The following is a 15431-nucleotide window of genomic DNA, read 5'->3' as shown; positions in this document are numbered from 1 at the left end:
CTGAAGGGAAAATAAGACCTCTGGGGTACAGACACTGCCAGCACTGAAAACACTCATAAAAATATGCATTTCCAGAACTTCCCTTTTAGTCAAAGTTGCTAGGATTTGAGATCATTTTCAATGAAATGCCAAAAAAGGAGGTTTGTTATCAAACATCCAAATTACTTTGCTATATTCATCATTAACATAATTATACTATCTTTCTTACAGTTGTGGCTGTACTTACCCATAAGTCTAGTTACTCATAATGGAAGTTACATAATGGATCTGTTATTTGCAAATTTTTTATTTAAAAATTCATTTGTCTGCAAATCAGCAACAGACTTTGGACTTTGAATCTTCAGTGATAACTATAGAATCAGTTGTATCAGGAAGGTGATGTTACTTCACTTAAAATCTCTCAAGTGTGAGTGGCTGATTTGTTAGAATGGGTGGGGAGCATGAATGGGTAGAGGTCCATAGGAAGCTAGATGAAACCCAGGAAACTTCATTTTTTTATTCCTCTTATTTTAAAAGTAATGAGAGTAGGATAAGTAAGTGAGATCTTTCATTTTCTGTCTCACCACTCAAATGCCTGCAACAGCTGAGGCTGGAGCAGACAGAAGCCATGAGCGAGGAACTCAGCCTGGATCTCCTGTGGGAATTTCATGAGCATTGCCTGCTCTCTCTCAGGATGTGCTTTAGTAGGAAACTGAATTAGAAGTAGAGCCAGGATTCAAACCCAAGCTTTTCAAGATGTGATTGAAGGAGTCCCAGGCAACATCTTAACCAAACACCTTCTCCTGGAGACCCCATAATCTTAGGCCCATGTAGAGAAGGAGATGGTCGCAGGGCTCCCTCAAAGCTGCTCTGTCTTCTCTGCTTTTACAAATAAAAGATCTGCTGTCCAGAAGACACAGAAGGCCAGTACACTGTCCTAGGACTGGCATAAAGACCAAGGTGCTGAGAATCAAGAACTATCAGCATTTTCTGAAGAGTATTGATTCTGGCAGACTGAGTTCCTGGATAGATTTAGATGGAAAATACAAGTATACAGATCTGAGCACAGGACCTGGGGAGAATAGAATTGCCTTGCCTAAGAAAGCATTCCTCCTACATTGCAGGTCTTGACAGAAGTCATGATAAGGAAGAAAGATTAATGTCCCCAGTGATCCAAACTGCTGTGCACCTCCCAACCACCCACAGTCCATCAGTAGATGAGAACATCCTGGCTGGGTGTGAGTCATCAGTGGGAACACAGGAAGGATGTGGCCTCTGTTCCAGGTTTGCTTCAGAGGGAGCATTTGGCAGGTGTAAAGGGGTTGGGGATTCAGGAGATTACAACAAAGCAGGTCTCTGAGAATAGGCAGAAATTTTGAGCAAGTATTGAACTTCTACAGTTTATAGGATTGGGGATTGAGGATAAGTTTACAAACAGGAAGTCCTTTAGTCTTCAGCCAGACTCTCTAGTTTCTGGCATAATTAAAAATAAATTATAGGATTTTTGATTCCTGCTCTTTCACAATGCATTGCTGTCATTGCTATTCTTCCATATGTAAAAGATGCCCTGATTACCAAACTTTCACCTTGAAATACCCCAGAAGCCAAAATTCAGAAGCAAGCAGATATCAAACAGGATCAACTCTGGATTCTCCCAGCCCCTTTCTTCACCACTATCACTCAGTCTTTCATTTTTTTTAAACAGCACCAATTACAAGTATTCAAAAAACACTGTTCATCTATCAGATACAGATTAAATGTGCCCTTAAACCTAGAAAACAAATGTAAATTCCAGCCTGGGTGTTCAAAGACAGAAGCAATGTTAAAGTGCCAAAAAGGCCCAACATCCCACCCACCACAGGCTATGGATTCCTCCGCAAACCCCTTTGATTTCAGGCATCCTTAAAGCACTGATCCTAAGTGGGATGACTGTACTATAAGACTCCCTTTCTAGAAGGAAAATTCCCTGGAGGCTTAAGGGCTGTGCCCATCTTGCAATTCTCAATGATGTTCGAATTTGTGACTTGTTAAGTAAAGCAAGTGCTGGAAAACTGAAGTCTGCTGACCCAAATGCTCCTGCCTCTGCAGCCTCTGCAGTGCCGATGACCCATGCTCAGTAATCACTTGTCTTAGCCAGGATGAGGACTGAGCTCAAATAGGGTAAGATAGGACCCATGTTTGTGCATCGAGTTAGGAGTGAGGTGTCTTTGCACCTGAATGAGCCAGGCATTAAAAAGCAAATAAAAAGATATCATGACAAGTCAAGAAGTGGTGCTCACTTTTTAAATAAGTGACCTCACCTTTTCATTTAATCCTGGGCCCTACAAATCACATAGCTAGCACTGACCTTGTTTAGTCCTTACTGATATTCTTAATCCAACATTATTTTAGATTCTTAACTTAATGACAACATACAAGTACGTAAGTGTGATTTGATAAATTATTTGATAATACCAAGAGAGACAAATTTAATGTTTTGTAATTATTCTTACTAGAAGGTATTATTAACAATGCAACATTGAGATCTGCTGTTGTGACTTGACAACCTAACGCATGCATTGGAAAACGACAAAATTTTTTCACATTGAGATAGCTAGCAAAAAATTATTTCTTGACAGTGAAAATATTATCACTCCATATTTTCTACTACCTTACAGATATTTTTAAAACATCTTACTATCTCTCAGTGATGCTGATAAATAACTGCGTTTAATAACTGTAGCAGTTATCCATTATCTCTCTGGCACTGTGTGAAAATGGCACGTGTCAGTGTAAGCAGCAGAATCAGAAGTGTATTAATATCTCACCTTAAGTTTTGCCAAGAGAAGTTCATGGTCATGAAGAAGTTTTTTGGTTTCATCTTGATTGCTACCAATTTCTAGAAGATTGGGCTGTGATTCAACCAGTTGAAGTTGTACCAATTTGCCACACTAAAAATCAAAATAAAATGTATTTTTAGTTCCTCTTATTTTTTTTTCTCTTTGCCCTCCTCCTTTCATAAGTAGTAATGGACCCTAGTTAAATAGAAATATAATTCTAGGCCTCAGTTTTTACTTTTTATTCTTAGGTTAAATTCTTCCCTCTTGGTATGTTGGATTTCAATTTAAAAATTCCCCAAGGAGGAACACATACAGTCAATCATGTATTTTTGAAGCTGACAAAGTTACAGATTAATTCAGACAACTGTACCCTTTCTCACTTGCAAAACCATTCACTCCAGAGAAACAGTGAGTCTCCATAGAGGCAGGTAGGATGCAGAGCTTTCCTCTAGGAAAGAGTTTTTGTAATCATCTTTTGGCTGTTTGTTGTTATTTATCTGCCTTGCTGGTTTAAAGATGAATTAATTTAAAACAAAAATCTCAAGATTTTATATCATATAGATTTTTATGTTATTTCAAAGGAAAAATAAAGTATTTTTTAATCTGTATTTCCAGGTAGTGTACAAAAAAGTATATGATAATATTGATAAAATGAGATGTGTGTTTCAACTACCATTTGAAGGCAGTCTACTTGTTTCTGCTTCAAGACCTAACATCTCATCATATTTCCGGGAGAACTGCCTGTCTTTAAAAAAAATCCCCAAATGAGGAATTACTAGCCAACAACAAAAGGAACCCTTAACAAGTACACATTCATAAAAAATAACAAGTACATGTACATAGATGTACAAATCACCAAATAGAAATTAGAGAAGCGTGTTTCCATCCAGACTGTAACCAACAGCCTCAAAGGGACTGCAAACAAGTAGTCACTACAAAGCCAACACAAGCACTTAAATCCATTCAAGTGGACTTTGTACCCTGAAGAGCTGGGGTTGTTTTATAAGGAGGGACAGGAAAAAAAAAAAAAAAAAGGAGCTGGGCAGGGAGCAGTGAAGGGCCGTCAGAGTAGCACAAGTTCAAAATGAGTGTCCAGTGTCGCTTAGAGGTAGTTATTGTCTTACATCTAATCTGCTGCTGATCCTCCTGTAATTTATTCCCTAAGCACTGGTCCTCATCCTGCTTTAAGGATGTTCAGAAACAGCAAAGTTAATATAGTTGGCCTTTCTGCCCCCACCACTGAAATCTAAACCCGCAGTTCCTCAAAACATCATTATACCCACGCACACTCCTGATACATCTGCTCCAGGCTTTTCACCTCCACCTCTTCCTTTGGAAAAGAGAAAAGAGAGGCAGCAGAGGTCCTGAGGCCACTCTCCAAGGCCAGGTCTCTCTTGCATTTTTCACTTCTTTAGTGAATCATCTTGTTTATGTCAAGTTTTATTTTCCTGTTAAGAATTTCCCCCCATTACTAAAAAAAGCCCTGCAATTACATAAAGTTACACAGGACTTGTCATCCACCGTCTAACAAAAGGTCAGAAAGGCCATTCAATTAAGCATGGTGAGGTCCTGGAAGTAACTGATGAATACCAATTTGCCACATGCCCCTTCTTCCAACCCTGATGTCTTCAGTTGGTGCATTGTTTAAACCCTACGCATGCAGCTTGTCAGGTTTGTGCAGGGCAATTTTACACGGAATAAAATCATCCATGACACCCTTAACTGAAAGAAGTTTGGTTATACCTGCAAGTGGGAAAAGTGCTTGGCAGAAAACCTACAGTAAGCATGAGCCTCCAGTGGCTTAAACTCCCTGCTGAGAGAAAATTTGACAAAGTCCCTTTCTTGTTTCCCTGGGGAAGGGGAACATTAGGGGAGTGGGGTCTTCATTGCCTTAAGGATGTGACAAGATTTAGCAATGCCTTTACCCTGTCAAACACCAGTGCTGCATGGGCCACAAGTCCCAGCCTCTTTCTAGGCGTTTCCTGCCTCCATCATGCCCAAGCTGTGCCAACCCCTAACCTCCGGGACCTGCCCCTGCCCAGCTCCATCACTTGACCTATCAGAAATCCCAAATACTTGCATGGACCTGCTGAGGTCTTCAGCCAACAGTCAGGAACCTCAACACACAGAAGACTTTGCCTCTCAAGACCAAACTAAAGTGTACGGAAGGGCTTTGCATTCTTTCTTTTCTTTGCAAACATACTGCTGCAGATGATTTCTGCATCACTTGAAAGGAAACGGAAACTCTGCTAGCCGGCTGAACTTCAGTGGAGTTTTCTCTTAATTGTTGATTCAACAGACAAGTGCCCACTATGCTATCTTTTACATGCTGTGTCCTGCTGAGTGGGTAAGTTGCCAATACATTACAAAAAGTCCACAGCGAGGCAGAACAAAGAAAGCTGCTTACCTTTAAGACAGCAATCACAATTTTGGAGTCTCCAGCTTGCACAGCCACGGAACTGGCGGTCGTTGTTGAAAACTCCATACTGGGACTTCCTTGGCTGGACCGGGTGCCCGAGAGCTGGAGATCAGACCTTAGGCAGGCGCTGCACAGGCTTGCATCTGCTGGTCATCGCAGAAGGCAAGCACCAGGGTTACTTGAATTCATTCAGGGAAGGAGCTCAGCTCGCACTGACGAACTCTGCCAAAAGGAAAGAACAGGAGGTTAAAAATAGACAACCCCATTGAGTTTATCATGAGAGAGAGACGGAGAGGGAGAGAGAGGACCGAGCTGGAGAGAAGCGCCACACCCCTAGTATGGTAACACTAAGTGCCTGTTATTTTTCCCATTATCTTAAATGTAAAGGACAGCTCTGAGCTCTTTGCCTATCAGCTGATGTTTGAGAGCAAATGGAAAAAAATCTCACATCCTGACAACTCAAATTAGTTTTGCCATTGAAACTAAACAGCTGTAACTATGGACTTTGAAACCAGCAAGTCATTGACCTGGATATCAATCTTTTCAAGATTTTTCAAGTTTCCCTTATGCAAAGAAAACCTCCCAGGATGTACTTTTTAGAGAAGTCCTGGCAGTTGTTCTGAAGTTTGGTTGTAAAGTTCCCAGTAATTTGCTCTTTTACAGGGTACTGTCCTTAACTGGATGGAGTTCACATGGAATGCTCACATTTTCCTACGCTCAACTTTCTTAGGGACACTTCAGAAATGTTTCAACCAACATCTATCAGTATACATCTGTTATTTCAGGATTTCTTTGTGACAATTCTACTCTATTAAGCAGCATGTTTAATCATTGAAACGATCAGAAAATAACATTTTTCCTGACAATTCTTATCCGCAATAAGAACACAAAATTTGTCTGACTATAGATTTGTGCTCTTTATTTGCACAATTTAATTTTTAAAAGAATAGCACTGCACCTCAGGCTTTGCTTTTCTTTCCATCTTCATGTCCCTATACAGGAAAATCACAGCCAACTTCCAATCAGAACCCAAGATTAGTAGATTAATCCTATTGCTCGAAATCCAGTATGTGTCACAAGTTGTCTGTGGTATTAAACAGCAGCTGTTGAATTCCCTGTCAAAGAACAGCTGAAAATAACACTGGGCTGGGTCGAAGGTCAAATGCAAACACATCAGGGAGATGAGCTCCAAAGCTGCTGCTGGAACCTTCAGCAAGCTCTGGGACAAAGCCAGAAATGAGAATCACACAGCAATGAATATAGTTAAATGGACCCACTGGCTTTCTGCACATTTTAGCTCAATTTCAAAACATGTTCAAGCTGAGATCCAATGTTTAGAAGACTGTGCATCCTGTCTTTGGTTCATAATAACATTCTTGGATCACAAAGGGAAGGTGTATTCACATGCGTTTTGGTATTTGGCAATTATTTGTTTCCAAGAGCACACTGAGGGCAGTGCTGCAGTTGGGTGGCTGTCACCCAGGTCTATGACTCAAAGCACCTGCCTGCTGTTCCAGCATGGTGATGGAAAGCATGCCCTTCCCCCAAGTGCAGTGCTATACTCTTCACCTGATGACACGAGGGGAACAACTGGAGCAAGGCCAGGAGAGTCGAGGCAAAAGCCATACTGCATGTTGTTTACACCAAAAAAGTGTGCTTAGTGAAATGCCAACTCAACTGGGCATTTGTGGTTTTTATTTGCTTAATTTGACATTCCTCTCCCAGACTGCCGCACAATTACAACTCGACCACAGGACTTAAGCTTTCTGTGGCCAATGGTCCGCCTCCAGGGACCAGCCCAGAAGTTGGACCTCATGGATGCTAACAAGGCAAGGCAAGGCAATTGTATAAATGGGTCATTAACGTCAAGGCCAGAGGGCTTGCAGAGACTCAGCTCACCCAAAATGTTGAAGACAGAGTCCTTCTACCTGAGGAAGTATATAACTGGTTCTCACAAAATACTAATTCCAACTTATTTTTAGTTCATTGTCAGCTCCCCCCAAAAGAATGAACCCTTGTGTCCTAGAATCCACAAGGAGCACTACTGAAGTCACTGCGTACTTTGCCAAGCAGAACAGCAAACACTGAACTGCACTCTCACCCAGAGGCAATCACGATGCTAGAAGCTGTGTGTCACCAGTGCATAAAGGCCTTCAGGAGAGGAAGGGTCACTTTAGTGGAGTGGCTCTGTTCAAAGCACCACTTCTGGTATGTGATTGTGTGAGGGGTATTGGTGGTAGCAGGGAGTGTCTGGCAATGCAGACCCAGGAAGAGATGAAGCAGGGAGCACACATGGCCAATTCCAAGGTTAGGGGCAAAGGAAATAAATAATACTTAAGGCTTTGGTACAAGCAATTTAGCAACTAAGGTAGTGCCCTTTTGTGTGTGCCGATGACCTCTCTTTCCTGTTAATTAGATGGAGCAGGTCTAGTATGTTGCATGAAGAGAATATTTTCTACCTTGGTGGACATGAGGAATAAAGCATCAGCCTGCATGAACTGAAGTGTTTCTTGGCATTTTTTAAAATTCAAATTATTGGCTTTAACATCTTCAAAACACACGGAATAATTTTCTTTTCTTTCCTTGCTTTCTCTTCCCATTTATTTTTCTCGTCCTTAACTTTTTCATCATTCCATGCAGAGAAGCCCCATTACTCACACTCTCCCACAGCATCAAGTATATTTAAAACCTTGACTGGATTTTCTTTGCCAAGAATAATATTTCATTATAAGTTGCATGATTAACTTTGGGAAACATTTTGGAAAATAGGTAATATAAAATATATTGTACTAAAGAAATTGGCATCCTACACTGAGATGAATTTTTTTTCTTAATGTTAAAAGGACTAAAGCTTTTTGAGTTTACAAGTTCTTATACTCTATCTCCCTATCATCACTCCCCCTCCCCCCCCAAAAAAACCCCAAAACCAAAATAAAACAAAACAGAATCCTGAGAGGCATTCTCTTACCTTTGAAGTTTATAGGAGAGCTTGCAGAGGTTATTATGCCTTCTCTGTTTACCCTTCTGGGAAATGGTGTTTTCATACAAACTGCATTTTAGTGAAATATCCTCCATGGGGAATCATGAAGCTATAACTGACCTCTGTTGAATTACAAAGAGCATTTTTAATGAAATACAGACAGTAGTTTTGGAAACTTTTTTGTATGATCATTTTTTAAAACTGGTCAGTGGGTATGCCCATCTTCACTAAAGGTTTCCAGGGTCCCATTCCCTTCTTCCCAACAGGATCACAGGTGTTTGAATCAGATTTATTATTGGTTGCATTGTATTCAACGTCACAGAGTCAAATTAGACCTGATTTAAACCATCAAGAGTCTCTTTATCCAGGTTAAAAACTCAAAACAAAACTCTGTCTGCTATTACCACTATGGTAGTAACAACAGTGGTTATAGCTCCAGGACTGCTTTGTGGCAGGAACACAATCTTAATCTCACTGAATTTGTACAAGGATGGAGAAACATACTTTCCCAACACTAAAACTGAAACACATTTATACACAGTGATTCACTGATTCCAGCCAACTCTGGCTCAATTTTTTTCTGTCTGGACTTCAAACCTATGAATAGACTGGCCCCTTCCTATCTTCCCAGTCACATAAACCACAAAGCCCACAAAGATCCACCTACTAACCCAGTCATTCATCCAAGAATACTCTTCCTTTCTTCCTCTCATCTAGTTAGAACCTCTCATTTGAAGACAAAGAGGCATAACTAATGCCTTTTGTTCAGGTGTGACAGATCTATCATCAACATCTATTGGTGTGTTCATCTTATGACGCAGCAAGGTGAACTGCTGCTTGTGATGCTGGCATCCCAGGTGCTCCACTTTGACCCAGCTTCCTCCTACTGCACTCTGTCACTCATGAGTGAGACATGAGTAAAGAGTCAGTTTGTGGCTTTAGCCTAGGCCAGCCCTGCCTTTAGTGAGCATTTTGGGAAAGAAACAGAACACGAAGATTCATCTCTGTGTCTTTCACATTTTCTTTTAAATATTTTTGTTCTAAATTCGGCTGTGGTGCAACTTTTTACAATTCTACCTTTGCATTGCTTTCCACTTATTTCACCTCCATTAATATTATTTCTCAACTGTATGTGAAACTTCTTATAGACAGCATCAAGTTCTAACGTGTTGAGGATTATTGTAGAGTTGCTTTATAGGGCAGGTGTGCAGTGTAGCAGGTAAGTTACTCTCTGGGACACCCACATGCTATAAAAGTGTGACCTTCGTTCTGGCTACTCCACTTCCAATTTTGCCTCCTGCTAATGCACCTGGGATCAGCAGGCAATAGCTCAAGTACTTGGATCCCCACCAACATGAAGGACCTGCAGGGAGCTCCTGGTTCTGGTGTGGCCCAGCACTGACTGCTGCATTTGGGCTAGAATCTCTCTCTCAATCTATTTTTCTGTTTCACTGCTTTTCAAATACAATGAAAGTTAAAAAGTGGAAAAAATCTTGCTTTATATAAAGTGTTTGGAAGATGACCTGGCATTCAGTGAGTGCAGATCCAGCACTGACTGCCACGGCCCCTGGTATTAAGCAAAAAAAAAAAAAAAAAGTGTTTTTAAATATTGGCTAATATGAGAAAAAAGATTGCTTCGATGAAACTCTTTCATTTGTAGTGTTTATTCATTAACCAATGGTTCTGAGGCATTTTCTGCCTCCCAAGCACTGTTGTGTTCGAAGGACAGAAGAGAAGGCAACCAAGAGGTCCCTGGCCTCCAGAAGCTGACTTTTTGGTGGTAAAACATAAACTAAAAACAATGTTATAAATAAGCAAAGAGAAAAAAGCTAGTCATGGTTTATGTAGGTTGAATCTCAAAGGAAAAGTTATGTGTTAGAGAAATCAGGGGAAGACTACCAACTTATTTCTGTTGGGATGCAGAAATCAGCAGGATTAACAAATTGATAAAGGACGACAGCAGCCACAGTAAAAGCAAACCACAGAAAGCACCAAAGGGCAGGGGTTAGCCACCAGGCTCTGAGGCCTGACTGCTTCATCCCTCTATGCTTCAGGAGCCATGGGACTACGGACACTTGAAGATTTAGTGGGAGGCTCAAACGAGAGGTATGTGTCACACAAGTTACTGCCTACCACTTAGATAGCACACAGGTGCCTAAGATGAAAAGCACCCTGTTAAGGAGTTTTCTAAGTCTGGTAGCTGACATAAAATTTGAAAAGAATTCGAAAATTAAGTTAGATTAACACACATGGTGGGCAACCTGAAAGGATGAAATATATTAGAAATACAAAATAAGCATTACCAAGGAGTAAATTACTTCACTATAATGATGTAGAAACATTTCAATGAGCTGTTATTTCTAGAATGTAGTCTTCAGCATTTACATAAATCAAAATTTCTCCCAGTTCATTCTTTGCATCATTTAGTAAGCTTCCTGGTACTTCTCCACTTGTTCCTTAGAATAGAGTCATTCCCACATAATTGGCATCAATTTTCCCTTAAAAGAGTCTGATTCTAGTCAGCTCCTTATATTTGCATGCATAAACTCATTGGTTCATTTTTGCAATTACACATATTTGAAATGTCAGGCATTATTCTAGATGACGGATGCACAGCAACAAACCGAGCAATAATCATTCACTGATGGAGCTTGCTTGACAGTAGAGGAGTCACAATCAATGAGAAAATACACATACAAAAATAAATGCATAATATGCTGGCATGTCATGATTACTATGAAAAGTCACATGGTGTAAGGAGAAAATTTCTGTTGGGAAGTGGCATCAGGAGAGCTCTCTCTAATAGGTGAGATCTGAATAAAGACCTGGATTGAGTGACAAGGGCAAGACAAATAGATAGCCCAGGGAATGCCATTCCAGGAGGCAGGGGCATTACTGCTCTTTTCAGAGAGTATCCAGCAGGTGGGTATGACTGGAGCTAAGTGAGGCCTGGGAGAGAGAGAGGGGGACAGGAACAGGACGTGGGATGGTGAGAGGACTGGCTGGCTCTCCTAAGGTTTTCTAGGGGGTGTCTGGGTACTGTTTTGTTTGCTGATGTTGCTGGTTTTACACCTGTTACCTTGGCACAAATATTTTGAAAACTCCTTTCTCCAGTAAAAGTTATGATATAATCCCCTTGTTGTTGAAGCAAGGTGAAGCCTCTGGACTTCACTGAATAAGATGGGAAAGAATGACAGCATTTTCATCCACCTCTGGCAATTAAGGAAACTGCAGGAAGGGTCCGAATAGGCGGTGAAAGCATGGGGTGATGAGCGTCATGGCATTTAGCCCCCAATGCCAACCCTATGCTGTTTGGCATGTTTCTAAGTTTTACTTAAGGACAATCATGTGTCCAAAATATGGGCCCTATTGGCAAACTTACATTTTCTCTGAATACTGACCTCTGTAGATTTTTTATTTTACTTATTTATTTTTACAATTTAACATGTTTAGTGACCTATTTTCCTCAGCTTCTCCAAAGGAACTTTAAAAATTTTACACACATACACACACACATACAGCTCCTTTACAAGTGACTTGGAAAACACAACTTCTTTACAAATGATTAGAAAAACAGCAAAACTTGAGTAAACTTAGACAACATTAAATGTGGTCAAAAAATCCAAGATGTTTGTATTTATTATAATTTCAAGCAATGGTTGATAGAAATGCTTTGTGGGATAATGCCAACAACTCTCCGATTTTTATGGTTTTTTTGTTTGTTTGTTTTGGTTTTTTTTTGTAAATTCTCTTTTGGGAATGATCTGGAACTTTGCCTTTTACTTCAGCCCACATTTACTGACAAAGTAAATATTTATGGATTTAGACTAACTTCTCCCTGAATCATAAAAATCTACATAAAAAGAATTCAAGTCAGAAAAAAATTTTAAATATCTGAAACACTTTCATGTTGAAGTTAATGTTAAAAACTGTAAACCACATGGCTTTACACTGAGCTATGTCTTCGGACCGTAACACAAGCAGAATGCACACCTGATCCAGTTCCTCTTAATACAATGAAATGCCCTAAGGGCTAGCTTCCAGAATACAGGAATGATTTATATGAAAGATCAACATCTCCGTTAACGTGATTCCAGAAAACATCATTTCTTTCCTTTTTTCTTACTGCTGCTGAACACCAATTGAGGCTGAGAATTTTCCATCACAGACTAATTCCCAAGAGACTTGAAGGACAGCACTCATCCCAGCTACTTGGGACACCAAGCAATAAGTGACTTTATGGTTGAGCCATCACTCTCACAAGCAGCTGTACTTCTTTTTTCTTTTTACCAACAAACACATGAAAATAACCCAGTATGAAATTCAATGACACAAAATCATCAGATCCTCTGATGGCATGGGCATCATCTATGAATCTTAGGCAAAAAATATATAAAACACTTTTGAAATTTGAAGGTTTGTTTATTGAGAATTGCTGAGACAAAGAAAATAACGCATGTGTTGTATAGGTGTTTGTGTATGCTCTGCATGATAAACTTTTTCTGTTACACAGAGTGTTACGGTTCATCATTTACACAGGTTATTGGCATCAGTCTAATGATAAACTTTCTTTTAAAACTTAACCGATTTCTTAAAATTTAACTGTAGACCTTTTTGAACTGTGTGTCCTCATGCCAAGTAGGAACACCTCACCCCAAGTTCACTGAGGTGTTCCCCATCGTGTGGGGAAGCTGTGTTTTCTCAGATATCACTCACCTAGGTCATGGAAGCCGGCTGAAAGGCAGTAGTTGTTTTGATGGTCCGGAAGGACAAAGAAGTCACCAACACCTGCAGGAAAAAAGATACCCAGATACACCAGCTTTTTTTGAAAAACAGGAAGCAAGCTGAGAAAAACTCACAGAAACCTGCAACTAAAAAATGGAAACAAAACTAGCAGGTCGCCGGCTGCCTCACCCCACCCAACTCACATCGCCCTAAGCAAACCGGTTTCCTATCACAAATTCCACACTTACAAAAGACAGACTTCAAAAGCAAAGTCCACCAACCGATGCTGTGCAGTCTCGAGTCTGCTTCTGGCATGTCGCAGCTCTGAGCTCCCACAATCCAACACAGCCAGCAGCTTCAGCACACCTGTGCTGACACCCACAGGCTGTTAAGATCCAGGGCCCTTTATGGCCTCCATCCTCATCAAATCCCAGCTGATTTGTAACATTTGTGTATCTACCCAACCTCACTGGCCTCTCCACATTTAGCTTCTCTGTAAAATGAGTTGGAAAACGGAGGCAAGAGAACTGAAACACCTAACCTGAATTCATTATGTAAGCCATACAAGAGCCGGTCACTTCCTTCATAATGTCTTACTCCAGTGGCATAGGGAGTTCTTTTATTCTCCTTGTGTTAAATCACGTTCCCACAGGCCTTCCACTCAGTCCATCCAGACCTCAAAACATCTCCTCCACAGGACTCTGTGAGCCAGAACGTGATGCCAGCATACCTTAACAAAACAACACAGGAGCATAAACTCTGCTTCTATACTCAGGGAGCTCTTGCTGCGGAAGACAAAACACACACCTGAAGCCCTTTAAGGAGAAGGTATGGTTACAGCACCTGGTCAAGTAGATCAACCCCAAATATTTGAGAAGCAGAAGAACTTAAGAGATGTTCCAAAATCCATGAGACCAATCCTACAAGAATGGTTTTGTTCACAGACATCAACTAATGATTGCAACATCACTGCTTTGGGTTGGTGTCCTGATTCATTGTCAATGATGAATTCAAAACCCAGAGATTATAAAACTGAAAAGGAGCTCTTTGGCCTGAAATGTATACTCCAGGGTAATGAAAAATGTGTTTTATTTTAGAGCCCTTCCACCAAATTCTGTTCTATACCTGCACTGCATTTGCAAATCTCACACTAGCACCAGTTCTTGGAGAAATGCCTTCCTTGCATGTGGGTCTTCAGTGCCGACCCATTGTCTTCACCTGGTTAGAGCACACACCTGCCATGGATCCTGGCCCTCAGCATCCCTGACCTGCCCTGATTGATAATCAGAGCTCACCAAGAGCCTGTCTCACACAACTGAATGTGTTACCTGCTGCTGAGCCACAGTCTGGTGATACTGCATTTAAAGGAGTTCTTCACAAGAACTGAGATTTTGTGCTAGCTAGGAGAGCTGATCCTCAATGAAGCAAATGCGAAGTCTCGTCTAATTTCTCCTTGCTTCATATTTGTTTCCCTCGAAAGGATCAAATGGGCTAAAAACAAAACACAACAGGCATTTGATATTTTAGATTGCATATGAATGCGATTTTCTTTTTCAACCAATACTTATCACACACTTCTCATGTGTGAGGCACTAATTTATGCATCAGGGAAGATGGTAATGTGGGGTTCTTGTCCTCAGAGAACCTACTGCCTAAGAGCCTACAGAAAACTGGGCCTATAGGGCCTTGACACTTGCCAGCGACTGCTGGTGATTTTACAAGTTAGGTCATTTAATTACCAGAGAAACATTTCCATTGCCAATTGCATTTTAGGACGATAGCAACCTCGATACATTAAATAATCTACCCCTAAACCACAAGAGCAATGTGAATCAATCAACCTGATGCCCAAACCAAAATTCTTAACACTGGCTGCATAGCATCTCCCAACTCCCATGTTTCCTGTGCCACACTGCCTAAAGTAACTCTAATTCTGAATAAATGTACAACAGCTATAAACATATTTACCAAGGAGGGAAACTAAACCTGCATCACCAGTTGCAGGAATGGCTTTTTCAAGTCCACACGTGTGAATTGTTTTGATCATCAGCCCACTGGTTTGCTACTATGGGAACCTGGGCTTCTGTCTTTAACGTTCATATGTCATTCTGGGTTTGTGTTTTGTCAATCTCACAGGGTGGATCTCATGAAGTATGTGTTTTGTACTTCACATGCAATCACACCACTGTAAATACACTTCACATTTTAAAAGGACACTCTGTAAGTATAGTCCCATAAGCCTTAATAGTCCCTTTTCACAAGCCCTGAACTGTTTATTCATTTTTCCCTTCTCCTATTTTGGTGTCATTCCCCTGCCATTTGCTCTTTTTCCTGTGGTACTTTTTCTTCTGCATTCTACACAGTCTCATCGTATCTCTGTGCTGTGCAATGCTACAATGTGGTACTGGTAGAAGAATAAATATCCTGATCAACAGAAAATAGCCAGCTGAGAAGTGGGCCATGAGACTTAGGAATTCATTCTGTCTTCCGGGATGCCACAGGAACCAGA

The 15431-nt window shown here is 40.7% G+C and overlaps 1 protein-coding gene across 1 annotated transcript in view; it reads right to left on the bottom strand.

Moving 5' to 3' along the window:
* The window catches only part of LOC121168130 (coiled-coil domain-containing protein 141-like), a 176524-nt gene extending 162015 nt beyond the window's left edge, over positions 1-14509 (bottom strand). The window contains exons 1-5 of the mRNA XM_040997929.1: positions 14251-14509; positions 12914-12985; positions 8186-8319; positions 5206-5439; positions 2787-2909 (exon numbers count right to left, since the gene is read on the bottom strand). Of these exons, the coding sequence (XP_040853863.1) occupies positions 2787-2909; positions 5206-5283 (201 nt within the window). The 5' untranslated portion in view covers positions 5284-5439; positions 8186-8319; positions 12914-12985; positions 14251-14509. The remainder of the gene's footprint in view (positions 1-2786; positions 2910-5205; positions 5440-8185; positions 8320-12913; positions 12986-14250) is intronic.
* Between the last annotated feature and the right edge of the window lie 922 nt (positions 14510-15431).

The sequence above is a fragment of the Ochotona curzoniae genome, unplaced genomic scaffold (genome assembly GCF_017591425.1).
Source record: "Ochotona curzoniae isolate NIBS_2020 unplaced genomic scaffold, NIBS_Ocur_1.0 patch60, whole genome shotgun sequence".
NCBI lineage: Eukaryota > Metazoa > Chordata > Mammalia > Lagomorpha > Ochotonidae > Ochotona > Ochotona curzoniae.
Note: the sequence above shows the minus strand (reverse complement) of the source record. Positions and strands in the feature narration are given on the sequence as shown.